This window comes from Capricornis sumatraensis, chromosome 6 (genome assembly GCF_032405125.1).
Source record: "Capricornis sumatraensis isolate serow.1 chromosome 6, serow.2, whole genome shotgun sequence".
NCBI classification, from domain to species: domain Eukaryota; kingdom Metazoa; phylum Chordata; class Mammalia; order Artiodactyla; family Bovidae; genus Capricornis; species Capricornis sumatraensis.
In genome coordinates, this window is record NC_091074.1 from 70,720,547 (window position 1) to 70,747,920 (window position 27,374).

General features: G+C 46.4%; 1 protein-coding gene across 1 annotated transcript in view; it reads left to right on the forward strand.

Annotated features, from left to right (window-relative positions):
* Positions 1 to 27,374, forward strand: part of TMOD1 (tropomodulin 1) — a 66,001-nt gene that overhangs the window by 35,779 nt on the left and 2,848 nt on the right. Inside the window, exons 4-8 of the mRNA XM_068974299.1 lie at positions 687 to 776; positions 1,705 to 1,835; positions 3,458 to 3,565; positions 9,492 to 9,635; positions 23,225 to 23,369. Coding sequence (XP_068830400.1) covers positions 687 to 776; positions 1,705 to 1,835; positions 3,458 to 3,565; positions 9,492 to 9,635; positions 23,225 to 23,369 — 618 coding nt within the window. The remainder of the gene's footprint in view (positions 1 to 686; positions 777 to 1,704; positions 1,836 to 3,457; positions 3,566 to 9,491; positions 9,636 to 23,224; positions 23,370 to 27,374) is intronic.

The window sequence follows — 27,374 nt, forward strand, 5'->3', positions numbered from 1 at the left end:
AGTCTCTAGTTCCCTGCAGATTGTAGGCTACATGGCAGAGGCCCTGTCTCTCTTATTCCTCGCTATCCCCACCCCCACCCCACCCCAGCCCGGAGCCAGACACATGATGCTGGCACTCAGTAAATGCCGAACAAATGAATGGATGAAAGAATGACTGATCAGGAGAAGGGTACGGTCAGGCTTGCATTTCCAGAGAGATCTTTCTGACTGCTCTGTGCTGTACGCTGCTGGGGGAGGGTCAGAAGAGACCGGAGCCAGCATACCAGTGAATCCACAGCTGGAATCACTGGCGAGAACTGATAGGGCCCCGACCAGGACAGAGGTGACGGAGTGGGAGATGGGACAAATGAGGGATCCTGTACAGGAGGGTGAGGATTTGAGGGGAAGGGTGCCATGTGACTGAGGTTCCACCCCAGGGGACAGCCAGGATAAGAAGATGAGAAAGAGGAGTTCTGTTTTGGCCAAGTTGGGTTGGACAGGTCAGGGGGACACCTAGGAATCTGAGGCCAGGAACTAGAGACACCTAGGCTGGGGATAGAGATTGGACAGTCACATCAATAGAGGCAAGAATAAAACCAAAGTGTTTCTTGCCATTTCTGTGAGCAAAACTTTCTGGGGCATGGAATGTCTGTGCCTGGGAAGCTATCTGTCTGAGAGGCGCGTCACGGGCCCTTGTGTCCCCGCAGCTATCCTCGGCATGCACACGCTCATGAGCAACCAGCAGTACTACCAGGCCTTGGGCAGCAGCTCCATCGTGAACAAGGAGGGACTCAACAGTGAGTACTGGCCCCGCTCCCTGCCCCACTGCGAGGGCATCTCGGAAGTGAGGGCTCCTCCAGAGTCTTGCTACCTACCTCCTCTCACTCTCTGCAATCTCATTGCAGAAGATTTCAAATTCTACTAGCTAAAACTGCCCACCTCTTCTTTTTACTCTCCTGGGATCCTTGTGACTTGATTACAAAGGCCGTCCCCATCCCAATATTATCAGAACAGCCTCCTTTATTTTCTTCTGTAAGTTTTAGAGATTTACTTCTTATACTCCACTTTGTAATCCTCCTGGAGTTCGTGTTTGTGTGCGGTGTGAAATGAGATCAAGCTTTCACTCTCGTATATCAATATTCCATTGTCCCAGCACCGCTCCTTGCGAAGTCTGTCCTCTTGCCTCTGGCTTGGGGCTCCACCTGGATCATAAATGTCCATGTGTCCACACGGGTCTGTCTCTGGGTGCCTCTCTTGCTCCACAAGTCTTGTCCTTTCCTGTGCCAACATTGCATTGTCTGAATTGCTCCACTACATTGTTCCAAGCTGGCAGTTTGGCCACAAAGAGAAATAAAGGCGCCCAAAGCACAATTACCCTTTCCTCTGGAAGGCCTACATGTTTATTTCCCATCCAGTCTTCATTTTATCCTCACAGGAACCCACTGGTTAGAACGACTGTTCACACTCTACTGTGAGGACACCGAGCTTCAGACAGTTTAGTGAATTCCCCTAGTTCTTGCAAGTTGGCAGAGGCATTATCCAAGTAGGGCCCAGACTCCTGGCCCAATCCCTCACCATCCTCCTCCTACCCTCCCCTCAGTAGCCCCCGAGAGGCCCAGCCTTCCATGTCCCTGAGCTCGACCGCCACTTCCTTCTGATGTCCTGTGTTGAGGGGAAATGACACCCCATCTCTGTGAGCCATCTCCCTGTTGTCGGTCACTCTAGGTGTGATCAAACCTACACAGTACAAGCCTGTGCCTGACGAAGAACCAAATGCCACCGATGTGGAAGAAACACTGGAGAGGATAAAGAACAATGACCCGAAACTTGAAGAGGTCAACCTCAACAACATCCGGGTGAGGCCCCCTTCACTCTGCTTCCCCCGTTGTGGGAATGTGGGGGAAGCCGAGTCCACTCAGAACCAGACAGCCCAGACCAGACTGCACACAGACAGCAGTGTCCTGGGTCAGGAATAGAGGCAAAACTTTGGGGAAGGAGGACAGTATAAACCAGCACAGCCCATCATCTCGGTTTCCTTTGGGGCCTGACATCAGACCCAGATGTTCACCACAGCCAACCCAGCTTCGACTCTGGAAACCCACCACCTTATCCACAACACTGAGAGTTTCTCAGAGATAAATCATGAGTCAGACACATATGGCTACAGGGATCTCAAGGCTGGAAAAGCCTGGTGCCCACCAGGTTCATGGGGTAACCCAAGCCTGGGGAGGGGCCTAACCCTGAACCTGCACCTCATGCACGTATTCAGCCTCATTCTGCAACCCTAGATGGGAACCATTGGCCCAGCGTCCAAAGTCATGCTCTAGGGTGTTGGCCCACATCTCTTTGGACCCTTCCTGTGTGACCACCAGGCAGAGCGGGGACGCCTGGACAGGCTGTGGGAGGAATGCAGAAGCAGGCCCAGCTGCCTGCTCACCTGCTCAGCCCGGGAGCCAGAGAGATTAGTTCTCAGAGGGGGTGGATGTAAGCTAAGAAGTGGGCCCCTCACTTCCCAGCTCCCTTTTCCTTTCTTCTCCACTTTCTTTTAAGTGGCTGCCAGCCTCCTGGCATAATCAGATTGGAAACCTGCAACTGCCGTGTCTCCTCCACCTGGCCTCCCTGCGCTTTGCTCCCATGGGGGCTAAAGTGACGCTCTGAAATGCGAGATCCATTCGGGCACCTCCACTATCTGCCATGTGTGCCGTGGGAGACACTGGCACAATTCAGAACTGTGCACCCTGGCCACGTCTATGGGCTCAGAGAAGTGTGGGATGGGGGGACCTGGCCACGGCCCTGTGCCTTCACCGTGGGGCCTCAGGCAAGGGCTGGCCCGTTTCTCCTCTGCATGTGAGGCAGTTGGACTAGGTCAGTGGTATTCACTTGAGATTAACAAAATAATAAATGCCAATGCCCAGTCCCTCTCCCCACAGAGATTCTGATTTTATTGGTCCCGGGCAGGCCTGAGCATCAGCATTTTATGAAAGTTCCCTAGCACCTCCAATGTGTACTAGGGCTGAGACCCTTTGGGACAGATGTCTCTTAAAGATTGTCTAGGGCAATGCCCCACCTTCGTTTACAGAAACAAACTCAGAGAGGGGCAGAGACTCCCCCAGAGTCACACAGCAAGTCAGCAACATTGCCTGTTGCACACACCCACAGGCCTGAGCTCTCGGCACAACACTCTCCTGCACCTTTGCCTTGATGTTTTCCTGCTCCTTCGGTCTCTGCATGTACAAAGAGAAAACTACAGGTGCCACCTGAAATGTTCAGGGAAGACTCTCTCAATCTGTTTACCAGAAAGTTCTCTCCAATTCTCAGCCATCTAGGGCAAAGCAGGAACCCTTTGCCCATTCAGCTCTTTGGTCAGGGACATGCTGGGCATCAGGTTGCATCAGTTGTGAGAGAATTACTGCACCATCTCTTTGCCTTGCCTGCCCCTGGCAGGACTGCTGGTCACTGCTTGGCTTTCTCTCTGCAGAATATCCCCATACCCACTCTCAAGGCATATGCAGAAGCCCTCAAAGAGAACTCGTATGTGAAGAAGTTCAGCATCGTGGGAACACGGAGCAATGACCCTGTGGCATTTGTATGTACCTTTCTGTTCTGTTGCGTTGAGAGTGGGAGGCATAGAAACAGGAAAGTTGACATTTGTGGCCTCAGGACTGGCCATGTGCCACTGATGAAGGACCCTTGTGGTGAGCTGTGATGTGGTGAAAGACACAGGGCTAGGAGCCAGGAGGGAGTGTAGACAGAACAGCCATTAGCCAGGCACCATCTGTACATAATTATCCTAGTTAATCTCCACAATCATCCCAGATCCCAGAAGTGCAGGGCTCCCCACTTTACAGATGAAGAACGTAGGGTAGAAGGAGCTCAGACAACTCGCTTTATCCAAAGTTTCACAGCAAGTGAGAAGTGGAGTTGAGGTTTAAATGCAAGTCACATGGACCTTAAAGTTGGATCTCTGTCTCCACTCAGTGTGTAGACAAGGGCCTGCCTCTCCCTGGTCCTCAGTTTCTCCATATCTAAAACTATTGTCTTCATTGGTGGTTTCCAGTGTTCAATTTTATTTGATCTTTCCTGTGTCTTAAAAATAATTCAGGTTAGATTCAGTTCAGTTCATTTCAGTTGCTCAGTCATGTCTGACTCTTTGTGACTCCTTGGACTGCAGCACGCAAGGCTTCTCTGTTCATCACCAACTCCCAGAGCCTGCTCAAACTCAAGTCCATCAAGTCGGTGATGCCATCCAACCATCTCATCCTCTGTCGTCCCCTTCTCTTCCTGCCTTCAATCTTTCCCAGGATCAGAGTCTTTTCCATTCAGTCAGTTCTTCATATCAGATGGCCAACATATTGGAGTTTCAACTTCAGCATCAGTCTTTCCAATAAATATTCAGGACTGATTTCCTTTAGGATTGACTGGTTTGATCTCCTTGCTGTCCAAGGGACTCTCAAGAGTCTTCTCCAACACCACACTTCAAAAGCACCAATTCTTCTGCACTCAGCTTTCTTTATAGTCCAATTCTCACATCCACACATGACCACTGGAGAAACCATAGCTTTGACTAGAAGGATCTTTGTCAGCAAAGTAATGTCTCTGCTTTTTAATATGCTGTCTAGGTTGGTCATAGCTTTTCTTCCAAGGAGCAAGTGTCTTTTAATTTCATGGTTGCAGTCACCATCTGCAGTAATTTTGGAGCCCCTAAAAATAAAGCCTGTCACTGTTTCCACTGTTTCCCTATCTATTTGCCATGATGTGATGGGACTGGAAACAGTGAAAACAGTGGCTGACTTTATTTTTCTGGGTTCCAAAATCACTGCATATGGTGATTGCAGCCATGAAATTAAAAGACATTTACTCCTTGGAAGGAAAGTTATGACCAACCTAGACAACGTATTAAAAAGCAGAGACATCACTTTGCCGACAAAGGTCCATCTAGTCAGGGCTAGGGTGTTTCCAGTAGTCATGTATGGATGTGGGAGTTAGACTATAAAGAAGGTTGAGTGCTGAAGAATTGATGCTTTTGAACTGGGGTGTTGGAGAAGACTCTTGAGAGTCCCTTGGACTACAAGGAGATCCAACCAGTCCATCCTAAAGGAGATCAATCCTGGGTGTTCATTGGAAGGACTGATGCTGAAGCTGAAACTCCAGTACTTTGGCCACCTGATACAAAAACCTGACTCATTGGAAAAGACCCTGATGCTGGGAAAGATTGAGGGCAGGAAGAGAAGGGGATGACAGAGGATGAGATGGTTGGATGGCATCACCGACTCAATTGACATGGGTTTGGGTGAACTCCGGGAGTTGGTGATTGACAGGGAGGCCTGGTGTGCTGCGGTTCATGGGGTTGCAAAGAGTCGGACATGACTGAGCGACTGAACTGAACTGAACTGATGGGACTGGATGCCATGATCTTCATTTCTTGAATGTTGAGTTTTAAGCCAGCTTTTTCACTCTCCTCTTTCACTTTCATCAAGAGCTCTTTAGTTCTTCTTCACTTTCTGCCATAAGAATGGTGTCATCTGCATATCTGAGGTTATTGATATCTCTCCTTGTAATCTTGTTTCGTTTGTGCTTCATCCAGCCCAGCGTTTCTCATGATGTACTCTACATATAAGTAAACTAAGCAGGGTGACAATATGCAGCCTTGATGATCTCCTTTCCTAATTTAGAACTTTCAGTTGTCCCATGTCTGGTTCTATCTGTTGCTTCTTGACCTGCATACAGACTTCTCGGGAGGCAGGTAAGGTGGTCTGGTATTCCCATCTCTTGAAGAATTTTCCACAGTTTGTTGTGATCCATACAGTCAAAGGCTTTAGCGCAATCAGTAAAGCAGAAGTAGATGTTTTTCTGAAATTCTCTTGCTTTTTCTAAGATCCAAAGAATGTTGGAAATTTGATCTCTGATTAGATTAAATTGTGTTTATTATAAAGTAGCCATCAAGTCCTTTTTTTAAAATATTCAAGGCATATTTATGGAGTGTTTATGTCCAGCACTGAATTAGGCTCTGAAAATACAACTGTGACCAAGATAGTCACAGCTCCCACTTTCATGAATGTAATGGTCCAAAGTAGACAGATAAAGAATAACAGTACAATATGATTATTACAATACTCATAGCAGGTTAAAAGGTACATGAATTAGCCTACCAGCCATGGCAAGTAAACATTTAGTAGCAATCAGTTTTGTTGATATCCACAAAATAACTTGCTGGAATTTCAACCGGGATTACATTGAAGCTATATCAAAATGGAAAGAACTGATATCTTGACAATATTGAGGTTTCCTGTACATGGAATATATCTCCATTTATTTAGTTCTTCTTTAATTTCATACAACAGAGTTTTGTAGTTTAGCTCATATAGATCTTGTACATATTTTGTTAGCTTTATACCTAAGTATTTCATTGTTTGGGGTAATAACAAAAATGGTATTGTACTTTAAATTTTAAATTCCACTTGTTCATTGCTATCTATGGGAAAGCAGTTGACTTTTCTTTATTAACCATATCCTGCAACCTTGCTATAATTGCTTATTAGTTCCAGGAGTTTTCTTTGTCAGTTATTTTGTATTTTCTGTGTAACCAATAATGTTATTTGCAAACAAGTGCAGTTCAGTTGCTCAGTTGTGTCCGACTCTTTGCAACCCCATGGACTACAGCACACCAGGCTTCCCCATCCATCACCAACTCCTGAAGCCTGCTCAAATTCACATCCATCGAATTGGTGATGCCATCCAACCATCTCATCTTTGCAAACAAAGACAGTTTTATTTCATCTTCCCAATTTATATGTTTTTAATTTCCTTTTCTTGCCTTAGTGCATTGGACAGAACTTCTGTTACAATGTTGAAAAAGAGGGCTGAGGGGGTATATTTGCCTTGTACCTAATCTTAGAAATAGTTTCAAATTTCTTACCACTAAGTATGAAGTTAACTGTAAGGGGTTTTTTTTGTAGATAATCTTAATCAATTTGAGGGAATTGCTCTCTGTTCCAAACCTACTGAGACTTTATCATCCATGGATGTTGGATTTTGTCAAATGCTTGTTTTGCATCTATTGAAATGACTGTTTTTTTCTCTTTTAGCTTGTTGATGTGATGGAATATCCCGCTTAGTCATAATTGAAAATACTTTTTAATTTATGTTGAGATTTCTCCTTTTATCCATCTGTTATTTAGAAGTGTGTTGCTTAATCTCCATGTATTAGGGGAGTTTTCTACTTATCTTTTTGTGATTGAATTTCTAGTTTGATTCCATTATGGTCTGAGAACAGACATTGTATGATTTCTGTTCTTTTAAATTTGTTATAGTGTGTTTTGTGGCCCAGAATGTGGTCTATTTTGGTGAATGTTCCAATGTGCATGAGAAGAATGTGTATTCTGCTATTGTTGGATGAAATAGTCTATAGATGGCAATTATATCTAGTTGATTGATGGTGGTGTTGTGTTCAGTTATATCTTTCCTTGTCTTTGACCTGCTAGAGGTGTCCATATCCACAGAGGTGTATGGAAGTCTCCAGATATGATAGTGGATTCATCTCTCTCTCTCTCTTTGCAATTCTATTAGTTTTTGCTTCATATAGTTTGATGCTCTGTTATTAGGCACATTCTCATTAAGAATGAGAATGTCTTCTTGGATAATTGAGCCCACACTATCCTTCTTCATCCTGATAGATTTCCTTACTTTGAAGTCCATTCATGGCAATCAATTATTTTCTCATTTTTAAAATACATAGGACATTTCCTTGGTTGTTTTTGAAATGATAGAAATAGCTCATAGTCTCTCACTGCTGCCAGTGGAGAACCTCTGGTTAGATGTTCTCTGACCTCAGGATATCTCCAGTGGATCCTGAGTGTGCCCACAGAGACACAGCTGGCAGTCACATGCTCTGTCCACTGCTGTCGCTGGCTCAGAAACCAAGCCCATCTGTGCTGGCAGTCAGCTCGGCTCCACAAGTATTTACGGGGACTTGACCCTGTGCCAGGTCAACAGCTGATGTCATACCCTTCACACCAGGATACCCATTGTTGAAGATGAAAATACTTCTGGGACAATTGGTAACAAGCTACCGGAGCTCCATTAGTGTCCGCACTGCCTGCCCCAGCTCTTCTCCTGCCCATTTCTTTACTCTGGTCTGGCAGACAGAGTTGACACCTGGTATGACACTGCCTATAGGGCCAGCTCAGTCACTAGTATGTCTACCTGGATCAGCCTGCTATACTTACATACTAGCTGTCAAGTATTTTGATTATCAGGCCACACCTTTCTTGGGGAGCAAGAGGGATGTTGTGGGTGGGCACAGACTGGGTCCATCCCCTCAGGAGGGTCCAACCTACGCAGGGTTGGAGAGGACGCTGACATGTCATCCTGGAGTACACGAAAGCAGGGGAGCTGAGGATTGGGGCTCTGAAGGCATCCTAGGAGCTGAGCCTTGCAAAGGCTTCAGCAGGCAGGGCCAGTGGGAAGGGCATTCCTGGACCAGATCGTCATTTCAGACAACCAGGACCCACTGATCTTACATCCTGGCTCATCAGCTGCTGGTGTCTCCTTTCCTCCATGACACATCGTTTCCACCACCTGCTAATTACTTCATTTCCTCCAGAGGCTCTGATTGTCATCTACACCCCCTGGCTGAAGTCCTCCAACGTGCTGGGGCCACCTGAGCTTCTGTCTTCCGATTTGCCCTGGTCACTTGCCCAGTGGGATGGCTTCCCAGGCTCCCCTCTCTGCTGTTCAAAGAGAATGACAGCTCCATAGAATTCCAACAGGGTCACAGAAAAGACAAGTTGAAAGCAATATAGGGAACTTGGGACTCCACTAGTCCAGTGACCAGTGACTGAGAACCTATTGTGTGCTGAGCACTGCGTGGGTGGGAGGCTCCCTTGGGGTGAATGAGGTGCACCAACAGCCCACCAAGAGTATATAGGCTAATGGAGGAGACAAAACCTCTATAAAAACGACTCTAAACACAGGAACACAAGTTCCATGAGGGAGGTTATGGATAAAGTCTGTGAGGTTCAAGAGGGCAGGCACAGCAAGCTAGGGAAAGACTCTTAGATAAAGGGGCATTGAGAATGGCCTGGAAGGATGGACAGGGTTTGGACAAGTGAAGCAGAAGGGAAGGGCATTCCAGGTGATAGGGAAGGATGAGGAAAGGCAGAGTAGAGGGAGAGTGCTGGGTGCTGGGGGAACTGAGGGTAGCACCACCAAGAGGGGCAGCTGGAGTTGAGGCTGATCAGGGTGGAGGAACCAGGTAATAGAAGATTTGGATGCAGGTTAAGGAGCTGAAACTCTCCAGCTGGGGTCTGGAGCCACAGCAAGCCAGAGGAGAGGAGAGACACAGAATGGTGCTTGGTGAAGGAAGTTGAGGAGATCTTCTTGCTGGCCCCTGACTGTGTGTGAAGGACTCTCACTCCCAGCAACGCTCCCTCAATATTTTAGGTTCTACCCACAGGGGTTCCAGCCTTGATCAGGTAATTCACGGTACCCTACCTTTACTCCTATGGTCCAAGGCCCTTGCCGAGATGCTCAAGGTGAACAAGGTGTTGAAGACGCTGAACGTGGAATCCAACTTCATTTCCGGAGCTGGGATCCTGCGTTTAGTGGAAGCACTTCCATACAACACTTCTCTGGTGGAACTGAAGATCGATAACCAGGTGAGGTGGGCAAGGGCCTCCTTGTGTCCTTCACTTGATGCTTGCAGTTCTGCATTTTTTCATTTGCTGCTGTAGGGACTGGACAGAACAGCTGCTGCTGCTTATGAAAGCTCCAGAGCCCAGCTTTAAAGAGCCCTCCAAGGTCATCCAGTCCATACCCTCTACATGCTCACAGTTCCTTCTTCATCATTCCCACCAAGTGCTCCACCAGCTTCTGCTTGGGTACCCCTAATGAGGGGAGGCTCACTCTTTATTGAGATCACCCCTTTCATTTTTAGTGAGAATATCCTTTCTTATATCCAGTAGAAGTCAGCTCCCTATAAGTCCTGTTTGTTGAGCTTAATTCTGTTCTCTGCTGCATATAGGGTATATCTTATGCACAGATCTTATAAACCGCTAGAGCCTTCTTCACTAGGCAAAACAACACCATTTTTACCCATCACCCCACCCACACCACTCAGTGGGCTTTTGAATACCATCAAGGTTATTCCCTGGGCAAATTCTAGTTTGCCTTTTTCCTTACAGGGTTATCATTTCTCTATAACTTCCATAGTTCAGTCATTTATTTTCAGGGCAACCTTTTCAGTTCTAACTTTCTAAGATGATACTAATAACAGTATCATGTCTGTTGCATGTGTTGAGGGTTCTCTGTGGGCCAGGCCATGTGCTGTGCATCTTATACACATCATCTCTGATCTTCCCAACTGCCCTGCAGGATGTGAGTGTTATCAGTCTCAGTTTTCAGAAAAGAAAACGGCCCAGAGAAGCTAAAGGCTAGCAGCTTTCTCAGGGCTGCCAAGTGAGCACTTTCAGAAGCAGGATTTGAATGCAGGTCTCTGACTCTGAAGCCCACTCTTTTCCAGTAGAGCATGTCACTTCTAGTGCTAAAATGCTTTCTTCTTTATGGTTTGATAGAGAACCTGCTTTTTTTCCCTACATAAAAATGTTTGCTGAATGGTCATATAAATGTGTGTATAGGAAAAAGATTGGATGAAATAGAACAAAGCTGTATACAGTGGTTGTCCCTGAATGAGATTATCTCTACTTTTTATCCTCATTAAAAAAATACTACAAATATATAGAAAAGTGCATAGAAGTTAAATCCACAGCTTAACGACTCATATAGGCAGGTGACCTGCGTCAAGAGGTTAAGCATCACCAGCTTCCAGAAGACTTCGGCGGTGCCTTCCCTGGTGGCTCAGATGGTAAAGATCTGCCTGCAATGTGAGATACCCAGGTTCGATCCCTGGGTTGGGAAGATCCCCTGGCGAACAGAATGGCTACCCATTCCAGTATTCTAGCCTGGAGAATTCCATGGACAGAGGAGCTCAGTGAACTCCAGTTCGGACATGACTGAGCGACTAACACTTCTCCCAATCTTAAACCTTCACAACTCTTCACAGTTTGCTCCCTACTTGCTTTCATGGCTCCATGACTTAGAGCTATACTTTTCTCTCCCCAGGAACGTCCTCCCCTGCCTTGACCCCTTCTCTGCCTAGAGAAATCCTCCTCTTCCTTCTGATTGGGCTGCAGTCGCTCCTTCTCCCACTGGTCCTAGAGCCAGCCTGAACCACCTTGCTGGAGCTAACTGTAAATGTCCCTTCCCAACTCCACTTGAGTGATGGCACACTGGTACCTTGAAGTTGCTCCTAGTGAGAGTATTTACACTGTGGATATTGGCAAACACTACAAATCCAACCTTTGTTTCCCCCCCGCCCCCCCCCCACCCCCCGCAAGAGCCAGCATTTAACTGCTTTCTCCCTTCAGCCTGCCACAGGGCCTCTGAGCCTCCCCACGGAGAGAGTTTAAGAGCTCCTTCCCTGGTTCTCCTAGCACTTTGGCTTTCTTGTGAGCTTCTCAGAAGCGGGGGCTGTGTCTAAGTCATCTCCATATCTTAATACCCAGTTCAGAACTTGGTCCTGCAGTGGCACTTGATAAACAGGGCTGCCCTGGATGGTTGTATATGTTGTTCACTGTCTAATGAGGAGACGGGACAAAACCCAACTCATAATCTACTATTTAAAACTTCGTACAGGACTTTATTCATCCAAAGAAGGCACTTTTCTCTAATTCATAAAGAGAGGCCATATGAGCCTGCAGCAGCCGTGTCATGTGAATTTGCTGCATTAAATTCTTTCCATCCCTCACATGCCAGTAGCCTGCTGCTGTAGCACCCATTCCCAGCCCCCATTGCTTCCATCCTTTCTTCCATTGCTGACCCTGCTCTATTGCAGGCAGAGGGGGCAGATCAGATGGAACAAAGGCATGTAACATGCCTGGCAGTAGCCTTAGGCCAAGCCCTGGGATTGGCTACTCATGTGACACCAGGCCTACCCGGGCAGGGAGTCAGGATCTACGCAGCGTCAGCTGAAACCTGATTCCTGGGGCAGAATGTCGGCCAAAGATGACCCAGAGCATTCGCTTCAGGTCATTGTGGTGGCAGCTTACAGGGAGCAAGCTGCCCACTTCCCCTCCCAGTGCTTCCCCGCCGGAGACAGAGCCCGAGCCGACCATCACCCTCACCCCAGCTAAACATCCGTGCAAGGACATCCACTTCCCTGAGCCTCAGTTGCCTCATTTGTAAAATGGGAATAATAAGAATCTCTACTTCTAAGGAGCTAAGAGGTGAATACTATGAAGTTGTTCACTTTTATATTTACTCTGAAGGTGACCTAGGGAGTTCACACATTATTCTAAGAGTTAATATACTGAGCAGGTACCATGTATCCATTATCTCATTTAATGCTGGCAAAGACTCTCTGGGTGGATGTCACAGCCTACCCTACTATTGTAGATGAAGAAACTGAGGCCCAGGCAGGCTATGTAACCTGCCTGAGGTCATATAGGAAGTAAGAGAGGCAAGGTTAGAATCCAGGTCTATGTGACTCTGAAGTCCATGAACTGTGCCTGTCTGGGTTCTTGAATCTACTGTAGTTTTGTGCAGGTCTTGGTTCTTCTCAGCTGTCCCTTTCCTCTGGTGCCAGGCCAGAGCACTGGTCACCACCTGCTCCCACCCCAACCTAGGAGTGTCTCCCTTTGTTTTATCTCAGGGTTTAGTAAGTGCCTGCTGTACCCAGGGCTGTGTTGGCCTCTGTGTGTGAATACTGGCTCTGTTCTCTTGAGATTCCACACTGGATGAGATGACAGACAAGTGTGCAGTTGATCATCCAGCCAGGTGGTCTAGCAAGCCACACACAGTGGGGTACTGTGGGGAAAATTTTCAGTCAGGAGCAGGTATCAGGGAGGGCTTCTTGGAGGAGGTGGAATTTGAGATAAACCCTAGGGTGGACAGTATGTCAGAGGATAAAGTGGAGGCCATGGCATCCCCAGTGTAGGGAACCACATGAACAAAGAGAAGGAGAGAGGACAGCTGTAGAGTCAGTTCAGAATCGACTAATGGGACCGCCTGAGGAAAGCCAGAAAGGGAGCTGGGGGGAGCCCGAAGGGCTGGGAGTGGGTAGTTCGAGGGGAAGTGGCCTGTGGGCTGTCATCAGCACCCATCACAGTCATGCTCTGCAAAGATGGTTCCCAGCTGGATGGGAGAGGGTTGGGGGCAGGAAGAGGGCATCAGGGCTTGGAGACCAGAGGGGGTTTTGACCACCCACATGCAGGGGGACCGTGAGGAGGTACTCCTGGGAGCCTGAGTCTAGAGACTGGACTGAGACCTGGTGGGGGACATGGGGGGCTGAAACGGGACTCGAGAAGGGGGCTCTGCTTGCTCGGGCTAGGGGAAGGCCACCCATGCCTCTCTCAGTGCCCCAGGAGGTGTGGGCTCTGGGGGAGTGTGGCCAAGAGGAGGTGATGAGTGGCGCTGGATTTATTCCTCGTTCTTGTTAGTCACCGAGGTCCCCAGAGGCCACAGCTTTCTCCTCAGCCCTGTGCCTGTAACCTGTGTCAGAGTCCTCCCTTCTCCTTATAAGGCCAAGGAGAGGGACTCGGGGACTTCTGCCCAGGGTGACACAGAGCCTTGCAGGCTGGTTCAGAACACAGACTCAGGATAGGACTCTGAGGCTGCTTGTTGACTCAGCCAGGCTCTCTTTTACATCCATGCTCTTGCTGCCTGGAGTCACCCTGGGGCAGCAGGAGGTGCAGGGGGCTGGCTGCAGCTGAGGGCGCTGAGACATGCCTAGTCCAGCCTCCCTTTTGCAGAGGGGGAAACCAAGGATTTGAGAAGGGATGGGACATGCCCAATGTCACGAATCAGGTTAGGCTCAGAACCAGGCTAGAACTGAAGCACCCAGCTTCCAAACAGGCTGCATTAATGAACAGACAGGAGAGACCCTCCTCCAGCGTGCAGGAGGCAGGCAGGACACATGGGGTACCTGCAGGCCCATCCATCCCAAGCCAACCATGTCCCAAGCAGCAGCTCTTCACCCCTCTTGATCCACTCCCCTCTCCCACAGAGCTCCCTCCAGCAGGCCCTTCCCAGGACACTTGGGCATGGGACACTCTCCCTGCCCCTCAGCAGAGACAAGGCCTGAAAATAGGCTCCCTCTCCACATGAAGACATGTGCAAAGTCTAGGGGGATTTCGCTGGGTGTCTCGCATTTCATTCCAATATTTGACAGCGAGAGTATGCTTAATATTTTGAAAAAAAGCTAAAGGAAGTGGATCATGTTTTCTTGTTTTTCAGATTGGATTGTTTTCCTAGTGGAAATAAATTTAGAAAACAACAGCTATGCTAGAATAGGATCCTGAAGGTTTTCACACATGGTGACACCCATTAATTTTAGATTCCACACTCAGGGCAGCTTTTTAAATGAGGCTGAATATAGCTTTTGGTTTTGCAAGATATAAGGAAAACACACTCTTGAAAAGTAAGAGAGCAAGACCAACTGTGTTTTGTTTTGTTCCTTATAGTTTTAGCTTCTAAGCAGCAGCTCTCCGTCTGTGCATAGTTTTTGAGTCTGTAGTCTCATTTTGTATTGAAGTAATTCAGTCTGGAAGTATTCAGCCTCCTTGAGAGGACAGGTGTGTGTCACTGTCCCTTCCTCTAAATGTCAATTATGTTCTTTTACTGCCCTCACTCTAAGGGAGAGATGAGATGAAGTCAGTGGAAGTGATAGAGAAAACCCTTTTCCTATGCAGATTGGAATAAACCAGAATAAAGATCTGTGACAGTGACCACCTCACACCATGTCAGGGCCCCACTGCAGGCTGTGTTTGGAAAAGCTAGGCAGGAGACAGGCTGGCCCAGGGGCCCCCTGGCTTCAAATCTCTGACATTTGAAGTCAAGCAAGGGATTGAGTCCTGGCTAAGCCCCAGCTGTGTCATGTTCTTTCTGTGTAATGGGGGGAAGTCACTTATTGTATCCATGCCTCAGTTTCCTTACATGTAAAATGGGAATAATACTCCTACTCGCCTAATAGGGCTATGCCTCATATACCTGACATATAGTCTTTTCTCAATCAAGGGGGGAAATGTTTCTATTGTTAATTAGGCCCAGTCAGTGGTGGAAGGGTTGAGTGGGGAGGACCGACATCCGAGAGATTCTAGCTTATGCAAGGAACAACTTTTAACCACTTTCTTTTCCTCTCTTATTCCCTCTCTTCCTTTCCTACTTGAGTTTATTTTTTACTGAAGTTAACTTTTATATACTGAAGCAAATGCATCTTGAGTAGACAACTCAGTGGATTTACGAATTTATGTGTAGCTGTGTGATTACCACCAAGTTCAAGATGCGGAACACTTCAGCACCCCAGCAGACTCCCTCAGGCCCCTTTGCCAATCAGCACCCTGCAAATGCATGAATATTTTAATTCCTGTCATCAGAGACGAGTTTTGCCTGTTCTTAAACTTCATATAAATGGAATCTTTCTGTGTCTGGCTTTTTTTGGTCAACATTGTCTGTGAGTCTATCAGTTATCTACAGCTGTGTAACAAAGTATGCTCCCTTCCCCCAAAAAACTTAGCCACTTAAAACAACATGAACACGCATTTAGCTCACAATTTCTGAGTCAGGAATCCAGAAGCAATTTGACTGCATAGATTTAGCCCAGTCTCTAATGAGATTACAGTCAAGGCTTGACCAATGCTGGAGGAACTGCTTCCAAGTGGCTTCTTCCATAGCTGTTGGCAGGAAGCCTCAGCTACTTGCCATGTGGACCTCTCCATAGGGCTGCTTGAGTGTCCCCATGGTATGGCAGCTAACTTCTCCCTGAGCTAGCGATCCAAGGCAGGGAAAGAAGAAAGCCAAGCCAAAAATGCCTTTAATGAGCCAACCTTGGAGGTTACACAGTCACTTCTGCCATGTTCTGTCTGTTAGAAATGAGTCATTAAGCAAAGCCACCCTCAAGGGGAGAGGAATTAGGCTCTACCTTTTGAAGGGAGGAGTGTCAAAGACCTTGCAGCCTTTTTTTTCTGGCTGCATTGGGTCTTTGTTGCTGCACTCGGGCTACTCTTTGTTGTGGTGTGTGGGCTTCTCATTGCAGTGTCTTCTTACTGTGGAGCACAGGCTTTAGAGAGCCCTGGCTCAGTAGTTGCAGTGCATGGGCTTCATTGCTCTGCAGCATGGGGGATCTTCCCAGACCAGGGATCAAACCCATGTCCCCTGCATTGGTGGGCTAATTCTTAACCACTGGACCACCAGGGCAGTCCTGCAGGCATGTTTTAATTGGCAGAGTGAGAATCATTTCTATCCTTTTTCATTGCCGCAGTTTGACCAGAAGGGCCTTTCTAACCAGCGGAGCAACCCAAGGATGGAGCAGGCAAAGAGTGGTGTACTCCCATCCCCAGGGGGGTGTGTAAGTGGAACAAAACAATCTGGCAGCTGTAATAAAGGAGGGAATGTTAATATCAGCCAGGATGTGGGACTCTGAAGTTGGATTAGATAATTCCCAAGGCTCCTTTCCGTTGTTTCTTCAAGTGTTCTCAGTTGTCCATATTTTCTGGATTAAAGAAAAGGCCATAACCAGCCCCATGGAATGTATCAAGTGAGCTTCTCGGTGTCCATGGCACCTCTGTCCAGCTCCAGGTCACAGCTCAGTTGCACCTGAGTTGTTGGATGGTTGTTTCATTAAGTAGTGAATCTGATCATCTTCTCCTCAGATTGATAATACATGGTCAGAGTGAAGGCTGAGGGAGCAAGAGGTGTCATACACCCCTGAAGGGCACATCAGTGTTTGTGTCCTTTGGGCAGGGCAGTCACACATTTAATTCAAAATATGCCTATCGTTTTAACCCACCAATACTATATCTCCACATCCAGCCTGAAGAATACTCCTCCCTCTCCAGCAAAGCCCACTCCTGCATTGTGTATGACAGGGAAAACTGGAAGCAAATTATCTGTCTCTACTAGGGCATCCCATGAAGCAGTTAGAAAGAATGAGGTAGTTCTCCATGTGCTGACCTGGAAAGATTCCAGAAAACATTAAATGAAAAAGATAAGTTACAGAACAATAAGTACAGTATGAATCCATTAAGGGAAAAAATGAAAAATAAGAAAAATCTGTATATTTTTGTTACATATTGCATAGAAAAAAAAAATCCATAGGAACACATCCTGTTGGCCATGGTAGTTTCTTCTGTGGAAAGTGGGTAGGAATGAGTATAAATGATGTGAAGAGAGACTTTTAATTTACTTCATCTGCTTTAGTATCATTAGAATTGTTAATAATGAGATTATATTTACTCACACGTTTTCAAGCATGTCTGAAGTGGGGCAAGAGTTCTTCCCAATGCCCTCTCCCTGGCCCTACTGCCAGAGTCTGCTGCTCCACTTCAGTCTCCCCACAAGAGGCTCCTAAGTGTCTTATACACACTGTCAAGGTCACCTCTTAATTTGTTATGCCATCCCAAGCAAGCTAGTGATAGACTCAGTGCAGGCTCTGGAGGCCTTAAAGGTCACGGAGCCTAAGCCTCCCCCAGCAACATCTAGGAGACCCTGATGGGATGCAGTCTGCCATCTCTTCACACACCTCCAGGGACAAGCAGTCCACTGCCTCGCCAGCCACTGTTGATGGTTAGATGGCAATCTGCATGCCAAGCCAAGTCTACCTTATGAGCTCTTTCAGAGGCACTCAACTGAAGTGGGAACTAGCCAGGCTCTGGGGTAAACTGTGCAAATCCTTTCTGCAACTGACTAGCTCTGTGATTGGAGGGAAATTTCTTAATATCTCTGCTTATCTTGTCTCTTGTTTATAAGAGACATACTACATATTCCATTGGTTTGTAGGGAAGAGAAATTGACTTAGCTTATGTAAAGTGCTTATGCCATGCCTAGGACATAATGATCACAAGATAATAAGAGACCAGAGTCTTAGTCCTGACTCTGTCCACAAGGCCCCCTCTCTCATCTATGAAGTGATTGACATTCTTCTAGTCTCAGAGTCCCTGGAGAAAGGAAGGGCTTCAGAAGGTAGTAAGTAGGAAACTTCTTAAGATGTATGCACATTTTCTATTTTAATGTAAAAATGTGGTTTGGGTCAGAGATTAACACTCCAGGCAGACAGGCTGTGATTATCTAATGTACCCTCTGGCACACACCTGACGTGTCTGCATGTATTCCAGGGCTGTTGGAGAAGGTGATGCTGGAGCATCCTCTGAAGTCCTTCCAGCTCCAGCTTCAGCTCTAGCCTTGGCTCTCATTTAAGCAGAGAAAGCACAGCCTGGCTTCCATATACACACAGCCTCAGTTTACTCATCCCCAAGTCCAGGGTTGCCTATTCTTGCCTGCCCTGCCGATCTTCTAGGGAAGGTGGGGCAGTCGAAAGGGGCAGTTTGCATCTGAGTGCTTCGTGCTCTCAACCAGGCAGCACGATGTGTCAGCTTTGCCGAAGCGGCCCCTGCAGTCATTGGCAGTCCCTCCACTTGGGACACTGGTGCTTTAAAGACTAGTCCATCCTGCTTTCTAGCAGAGCTTGCCTGACAAGTGACAGCAAGGAGAGACCAGGCTTCCTGCTTAGTGGGGTGGGCAGGGGACATGCCAGTTCCTTACTTGGGTCTCAGACAGTCTGTATCATCTGCCAGATCAAGCCGGCCAGAGCCCAGGACTGTGCTGGGTCCTTCGAGGACAGGCCTGAGCTCTTCCCAGCACTATCAGAAGCCTTGCCAGAGGGGCTGGTGGAATCTTACTATCCTCCCTCTGCCTGCCCTAGTCTGTAATTCCGGCTCTGTCTGAACCCACACAAGCTCCAGTAAACTCAGGATACCTGGGAGGAGTTCTCTATCAAGAGTCTCAACTGCAGTTCCACACTTGTCCTTTTGGATATTGGGCTGATGTATCTTCTCAATTCAGTTCAATGCCTTGACCTTGCCCTAGAGACACAGGGTACTATGTGCTCTCTAAGGGCTCACGGTCTAGGTTAGCAACCATCCAACAGAATTTTTTGTTGATGGAAGTGTTCTGTATCTGCACCAATATGGCAACCACTAGCCAGTGGCTCTTGCACACTTGAAATAGAAATGTGCATTAAATAGAAAATGTGCATACATCTTAAGAAGCTTTCTACTTACTACCTTTCTCAAGCCCTTCCTTTCTCCAGGGACTCTGAGACTAGAACTGAATTTTAAATTTTATTTAACTTTTAGTTGAAGTATAGTTGCTTTACAATATTATAGTTTCAGATGTACTGTGATTCAGAATTTTTACATATTATATCCCATTATAAGTTATTACAAGATAATATCTATAATTCCCTATGCTCTACAAGATGTCCTTATTGCTTATCTATTTTATATGCGGTGGTTTGTAGCTCTTAATCCCCTATCTATATACTGCCACTCCCCACTTCTCTATCCCCTCTGGTAACCACTAGTTTGTTTTCTATTTTACTATATATATTCCTTTGTATGTTTTTAGATTCCATAGAAAATTTATTTAAATTTTTTTTAATCAAAAATGAGCAGAGAATCTGGATAGTTTCCCATGGAAGACATACAGATGACCAACAGGTACATAAAGAGTTGCACAAAATCACTAATCATCAGGGAAATACAAATCAAACCACAATGAGCTATCACCTCACACCTGTTAGAATGGCTATTATCAAAAAGATAAGAATTAACAAGTTTTGGAGAGGATATGGAGAAAGGGAACCCTTGGGCACCATTGGTGGCAATTACAATTGGTGCAGCCACTATGGAAAATAGTATGGCTGTTCCTCAAAAAATTAAAAGTAGAACCATCATACAATCCAGCAATTTCACTTCTGGGTGTTTATCCAAAGAAAATGAAAACACTAATTTGAAAAGATATGTATCCCCATTCACTACACCAGTATTTACAATAGCCGAAACATGGAAACAACCAAAGTGTGCGTTGCTGGGTGAATAGATAAAGTAAATGTGGCATATCCAATAGGATATTATTTAGTCGTAAAAAGAATGAATTTTTGCCATTAGTGACAGTGTGGATGGACCTAGAGGATATTGTGTGAAGTGAATTCAGAGAAATATAGATACCATATCCTCTCATCTGTGGAATCTAAGAAAAAAAAAAGGTAACAGAGAACAGATTGGTGGTTGCTAGAGGCAGCGGGTAAGGGGTGGGTGAAATGGGTGAAAGATGTCAAAAGGTACAAACTTCCATTAATAAGGTGGGAGGGGGTTCAGGATGGAGGAACACATGTACACCCATGGTAGATTCAAGTCAATGTATGGCAAAACCAACACAGTATTGTAAAGTAAAATAAATTAATTAATTTTAAAAAAGTAATGCATGGAGGTATAATGTATGATGATTATAGTTAATAATATTATATTGCATGTTTAAAGGTTTCTAAGATAGTACTTTTTTTTGTTGTTGTGTGGTTTGTGGGATCTCAGTTTCCTAATCAGGGACTAAACCTGGGCCATAGCAGTGAAAATCCAGAATCCTAATCACCGGGCCACCAGGGAACTCCCAAGACTAAATCTTAAAAGTTCTCATAATAAGAAACTATGTATGTAACTATGTATGGGGATGGATGTTAACTAGACTTAGTGTAGTAATCATTTCACAGTGTATATAAATATCAAATCATTATACTATATGTCTGAAACTAATGTTATGTCATTAAAAAAAGATTTAAAGAGCCCCATGCAGCTGGTGACTGCTCTACTGAACAACACAGGTCTAGTGGGAGAGACAGTTATGAAGGCAGGTGACCCAATAATGCAGATTGACTGGGCTGGGAGTAGAGAGGGACATAACAACGCTTGAGTGTCAAGTAGGGAAAGATGGTTTCCCGAGGTAAAGATCAGGAAGGCCTCATCAGGGAGGGGGGCATTTCTGGTAGCTATTAAAACATTGATGCTGGGAAAGAAGAAGGCAGGAGGAAAAGGGGATGACAGAGGATGAGATAGTTGGATGGCATCACCGACTCAATGGAAATGAGTTTGAGCAAACTCTGGGAGATGGTGAAAGACAGGGAAGCCTGGTGTGCTGCAGTCTATGGGGTCGCAAAGAGTCAGACACGTATGAGCAACTGAACAACAACAAATTAAAGCACTATGACACATCACCAGGAGGGTGAGGGAGGGTAGGAGCATTCCACATGGAGGCAAGAGGACACACGAACCTTTAGAATGGACCTCTGCCTGCATCAGGCATTAGGTCCCAGACTCTCCACCCCTGGGGTAACCAGCCTGAGGACAGATTGAGAGAGGAAAGGAAGGCGAAGGGCTTCCCTGGTGGCTCAGAGGTTAAAGCGTCTGACTCCAATGCAGGAGACCCGGGTTCAATCCCTGGGTCGGGAAGATCCCCTGGAGAAGGAAATGGCAACCCACTCCAGTATTCTTGCCTGGAGAATCTCATGGACAGAGGACCCTGATAGGCTACAGTCCACGGGGTCGCAAAGAGTCGGACACGACTGAGCGACTTCACTTTCACTTTCAAGGAAGGCAAGGACAGAACTGTGCAGGGCCTGAGTGCCAGGCTGCAGAGAAGGCAGGGCTTATCCAGTATGGTTATTGAATGAACTGAGACCCTACAGGTTGGGCACAGGGCATTGGGAACATAGTAAACTCTCAATAAATGGCAGCAGTTATCAGCCGTGAGGAGTCATCGGTGGCGCTTCTGTGTGTGTTTGCTGCTTCTCTAGGTCAGTTTGGGAGTATTGCCCTCTTAGCTGTATTAAGTCTTCTGATCCATGGATATAGGATGTTTTTACATTTATTCAGGTTCTCCTTAATGTACAATGCTCTTTTATAGTTTTCAGCATGCAAGTCTTTGTTTCTTTATTGAATTTATTCCTAAGTGTTTTAATGTTATTGTAAATGAAATTATTGCCTTAATTTCACTTTGAGGTGGTGGTTCATTGCTGGTGTGTAGAAACACAGATGGGTTTTGAACAGCTTGCTGAACGTGGTGATCAGCTCTAATAATTGCTTTTTGTGGATTCCTTAGGCTTTTCTAGATACAGTACTGTGTCACCTGCAAATAGAAATAGTTTTGCTTCTTCCTTCTCTATATGGCGACTTTTCTTTCTTTTTCTTACTTAATTGTCCTCCCAGACAATGTTGGTGAAAGTGGACATTGTTTGGTTTGTTCTTGTTTTGAGGGGGAATGTCTTTAATCATTAAATAATACTATGTTAGCTTTCCTTCTGTGTCTTTTTAAACCTTTTTAAGATTATGTTTACTCTTTAATATCTTATTATACATGGTAACAGAAAACTCAATACAAAAAGAAAACAAAAACTCTTCTTGAAAAGAGATCTCTTTAAGTAAGCTTATCACCATACTTTGGCATATGTATATGTGTGGGAAATATAGTTAACTTTACGTAATAAGTACAACCCATCTTGTCACTAGGCTTCGTCTATTCAAGATTGTGTCACAGCATCTTTCCAGGCTTGGGCCCAAACAGTCACATTGTTATTGTACAGCTGCCCATGTTCTACTGTAAAGCTTAACCATCTTTTATTTGAGAAACTGCCTCTTGATGAATGTTTGTTTCCCTTTTATTCCCACTATTATAAACAAGAAGGATGGATATCCACATCGTATCCTTCCCAACACTGTGTATTGTCATGTTTTCCTATCTTTGTCGGATGATCACTATGGATCTGGGGTTGGAGAACTAGCATAATCAGAGTGAGGCCCTAGGAAGCTAACTGTAGCAGTCCCAATCTTTTGTGTGACCTTAGACAAATCCTCTTCCCTCCCTGGGCCTGTTTCTTCATTTGTAAATTGAAGAGATTTACAAATCTCTAGGGTTGGTTAGCCAACCTGACTTTGCCTTGAAATCACCTGGGGAGTTTTAAAAACCATGGACGCCCGAGTACCGAGTACCAAGTACCGCAGCCAGTGATTTAATTAGTATGAGGGATAGCCTGGGTTGTGGGATTTTTAAATCTCCTTGAGACTAAACGATATGAAAGTCCTTTCCTGCTCAGATAGTCCAAGAAGGCTGCTGTGGGGCAGCGGAAAGATCTCTTCTTGGCCTTCAGCAACACTAGGCTTGAATCCCAGCTCATTGGCTCCTGGCTGCCTGACCTTTCAACTTCTCTACACTTCCGGCTTCCGGTTGTCCTGCTCTTGGAGTGGGCTCGGGCAGGGAGGTACTAAAATCCCAGCCCAGCGCTAAGGGTTTCTGCGGGTAGAGAAGATTTAGGTGCCGCACAAGTGAGCAAGAAGTGACTGTTTTTTCTTTCTTTTTTAAATCAAAGAGCCAGCCTCTGGGCAACAAAGTGGAAATGGAGATTGTGAGCATGTTGGAAAAAAATGCTACGCTCCTCAAATTCGGCTACCACTTCACCCAGCAGGGACCCCGGCTGCGAGCGTCCAACGCCATGATGAACAACAACGACCTTGGTGAGTGGACCTAAGCCCCCTAGCCGCCGCCTGTCATTCTTCGTACCGGTCGGAGGAGATATGGCAGGGAAAACTCCACTGTTGCTTTGCCCAAGGCAGGCCTCTTCCTGGGCCTGACTCTCGGTTTTCATACTAATCCCATACTCTTGTTTTCGGTGTTTGCGTCTTGCTTCCCCCCCGGAACCTTCCCCAGACTGCCAGAGCCCTGCCTGCAGACGCCGAGGCCAGGCCCTCCTCCCCAAAGGTAGCTCAGCTCAGCACAGGACTGGGCCCAGAGCGCACCCTCAGCCTGTTAGCCTAGTGAGTGAAACGTAGGCGGCAGAAAGCCAACACTGAGTCTCTTCCTCTTCTGATACCTTTTTTGGAGCCCAGTTCAGTTCAGTTCAGTTCAGTTGCTCAGTCGTGTCCAAGCCCAGAATCCTCTCCAAATCATACAGTCTGGCCCAAGCCCCAGATCCCAAAGCAAACAATCAGCCTTACTACCCACACCTGAAGCCTGGGCGATTTCATATTGCTTTTAAAGTAAAGGTTGAAAATGTTGACTTCATAGTAAAGTATAACAGGTTACATTCATTTTATCTCAGTTACAGGCATAGTTTGTATTTTTTACTAAAAAAATAAAAAGAAAATGTCACACTCTTTCTTAGTAAATACTGAATAGAAATACAAGTTAGTTGAGCAAAAAGAAAGACCAATCACCCACTTAGTTCCAGATGCTAATTGTTCTCAAGCTCTGTGGGTAGTTGTTTCTCCTGTGTTTTCCTGCTGCCTGCTTGAAGAACTTGATAGTATCCAAAGAGGAGTATGTTTGATGAGGCTATAGGAAAATAAGAGGGGGGAGAAAAGAAAAAACAAGAAAAGGAGTGGGCCTGTTAACTTAATTTATCATTATATTCAACTGGTTACCTAGACTCAAAGGCAGGAGGAAGACAAAGCAAGTTATACTATTCTTAGAAGGAAACAATGAATTTTTTAAAAAGAAGAAAGCTGCTTTCTGAGATTGAATTATGAGCTAACTGTTTTTAAAGGATGATGTGTTCAGTGAGTTTTTCATCAAATTTGAACCTGCTCTAAATGTGTTTCTTTTTGTTTAGTTTTTGTTTCTGACACTCACTAAAATGCAAGGAGCTTAACACTAAAGCACGTCTCAGAGTTCAGGTGTGTCACTTCCTGGTGATGAATCCGAAGCTAGGTTAATACACGAAAGGCCTAGAAGAATGGGGGTGAGTGTGTAGGTGTGTATGCACGAGGCAGGTACTCACAGAACCTGTGCTTAGATAGCCACAGAGCTACTCAATTCAACAAACATTTGTCAAAGACCTATAGTGCACTGGGTGTTGAAGGTGATAGGTTCATGTTCTTAAGAAGCTATTTATTCATTTCTTACCCCAGCTGTTACTTTTTTCTAGAGCTGCAGATCTAGAAAAGTCCATCAAACAAAAACCCACACTAAGTGTCCTGGTTTGTGAAGTGTCCTTATTTGCAATAAAACATGAGCAAACACAAACCACTAAGAATTATAATTATCATGGTGTAACAGAGGTTATTGTTAAATTGCTTAGTTGTGTCTGACCCTTTGCGACCCGATGGACTGCAGCATGCCAGGCTTCCATGTCCTTCACTATCTCCTGGAGTTTGCTCAAACTCATGTCCATTGAGTCGATTCAACTATCTCATCCTCTGTCACCCCCCTTCTCAGTGATAGCTACACTGAATTGCTGAGGACGGCCCATAACCTAGACTCTGTTGGCTCAGTTGTGATCTGGCTGCAGAACCAGCACTAAAAAGCCTTGAGTTCTATTCTGATATGCAGGAACCTCACTTTTTTTTTTTTTTTTTAAATCTCAGATTAAACGTCTTATGTGTTCCTCAGTGCCTGTCTCAGGGCTAATTGAGCTTTGGTCTTCCAGTGGCAAGATGGCTTGGAGTACTTCTTTCTAGGATTAGAAGTTTCCAGATGAGTCAGGAGTGCTGTAGGGGGTCCCCGGTATCAGCTGAAGGCTAGAGGAAATGGCCCTTGAGGACACTATGTCCTGAGAGTCTGTGTTCCAAAATCCAGGCCCAGTTCCTATCACCAGGGACTTGGTGAGGTCATGGCAGGAGCCTTGCGTGCCATTGCTGGACGGGACTTCAGGCTCCTCCTTCCGTCCTCTTCTGGAGGAACTGAGGCCTGGGAGGGACTGCACTTCTAGGCAGTGGCTCGGTCAAGTCACACCTTTTTTAGTTACAGTGTCACACCTTAGTTACAGTGAGTACTTTGTTAGCACCTTTTGGGTGCCCAGGGCTGTGCGAGGTGACGTAAGCGGTAGCAGAAAGCCAGTTCCCTGATTCAAAAACCTTTACAACCTCTTAGTGGAGAAAAAGACTCAAAGTCAGATCCCTAGATTCAGGAAGGCCTACAAACTGTATGCAGACAAAACAAGCAAATAATTTGTGAGGATAGAGGCCAGTTAAGCCATGCCTCCTGGTGGGGGTGGGCTTGAGTCAGCCTTGTGAAGAAGAGGGAGGTTGGCAGGAGTTCCTGGTGGGGTTGCTGGCAAAGGCAGGGTGATAGGACCCAGTATGCAGGATAGGAGAGACAGGAGGTTCTGAAAGGAGGGAGGAACTGTAAGAGGAGAAGCGGGAGGCCACAGAGAAGGAAGGGAAGGGCCTTGCAAGCAGAGGGAACAGCATGGGCAAAGGCAGGGACGATGACCAGGCACATGGGTTGTTCACGGGAATGGGGCTGAGGGGTAGGTATGGGAGGCTGTGAGCCAAAGGCCTTTAGTGCTGAGCTCAGGACTTTGGTGAGGAAATCAGGTGGGTAGTGGGACAGTGGCCGTTTCCTAGGCGGGAATGACAGGGTATTAAAGTGGGTTCCCCCCGAGACCTGTGCAGCGGTTCCGTTGGGTTTTCCCACAGAAGGAATTAGAGCAGAATGATCTAAGTGACTGCACACAACAGAGTACCAGTTGGTGAAGTAGGAATTTTAACTTTAAGAGCAAATTGTGCCTGTCTGCTAACTTTTTGTGAAAGAAACACTTCCAATTCTGATGGTGCATCAGTGTCCTTCTCTAAAAGAAATTCTGACTCTCTTTGCAACATGTTTTTTTCATCCTGCTTCTGATGCTCTGATGAAGCCAACAGGCTTTTGCGTTTCCCAGCTAAACCCGTTTGTCATTAGAGCCCAGCCACGGCGGTTGTGACTCGTCTGCTGCTGCAGTTCGGCGGCAGGGAGCAAGCTCTAGATGGAAGGGAACAGGCCTCTCTGGCTTCCTTCTCTCTCTGACCAACCTCTGAGCTGGCTCCTGGCCATGGGCCAGGTCTGCAGGGCCTAGGCTTTGCTTGCCTGCAAGGCAGGTGGGCTCCTCGGGAGACATGTAGTCCTCAAGCCCACAGGTCAGCCAGTGGCTCTGCAGACAAGCAGCCTGCCCAGGACCCATCCTGACTGGCGTGTCTTTGGTCCTTCCCGCCCTGGGCTCTTAGCAGTGTTCCATGGGAGAGAGCAAGGCGTCAGGAAGGAGCCAAAGATCCCCATCTCTGCTTTCCCAAGGTGGTACCTCAGACGACTCCTGTCTCCGCACTGTTTATAGCTGACAGCCAGGCTGCTGCTCAGGGTCCTGTAACTCTGCCACTGACGCTCTCATCCCGTAATGAAATCTGAATTGCAGCCTCCAGGTTAAGACAGTTGTATGTTTTTGGAGAGGGTGGGGTGGGGAGAGAGTAACATGTTTGAAAGCAGAAAACATCCGTTTCTGGGAAAGTCACTCCTCTACTGTTTCCTCAAGGTAGACCCAACAGGCACCCAAGACACAGCACACACATGTGCCTCCCAAATCAGTTTTATCATCTTGGGAAAGAGCACTACTTTCCTCACCATTTCAAGCCAGAAATCGGCCCCTCTGTCTGTGCTTCCCCAACCTGGCCAGCCACCTCCTCACCATCCATGTCTCCTGGGCCCTGGTCCAGCCCTCATCACCCATACCCAGCATTCTGTGGTGTCCCCGGGCCCCTGCAGCTCCTCTA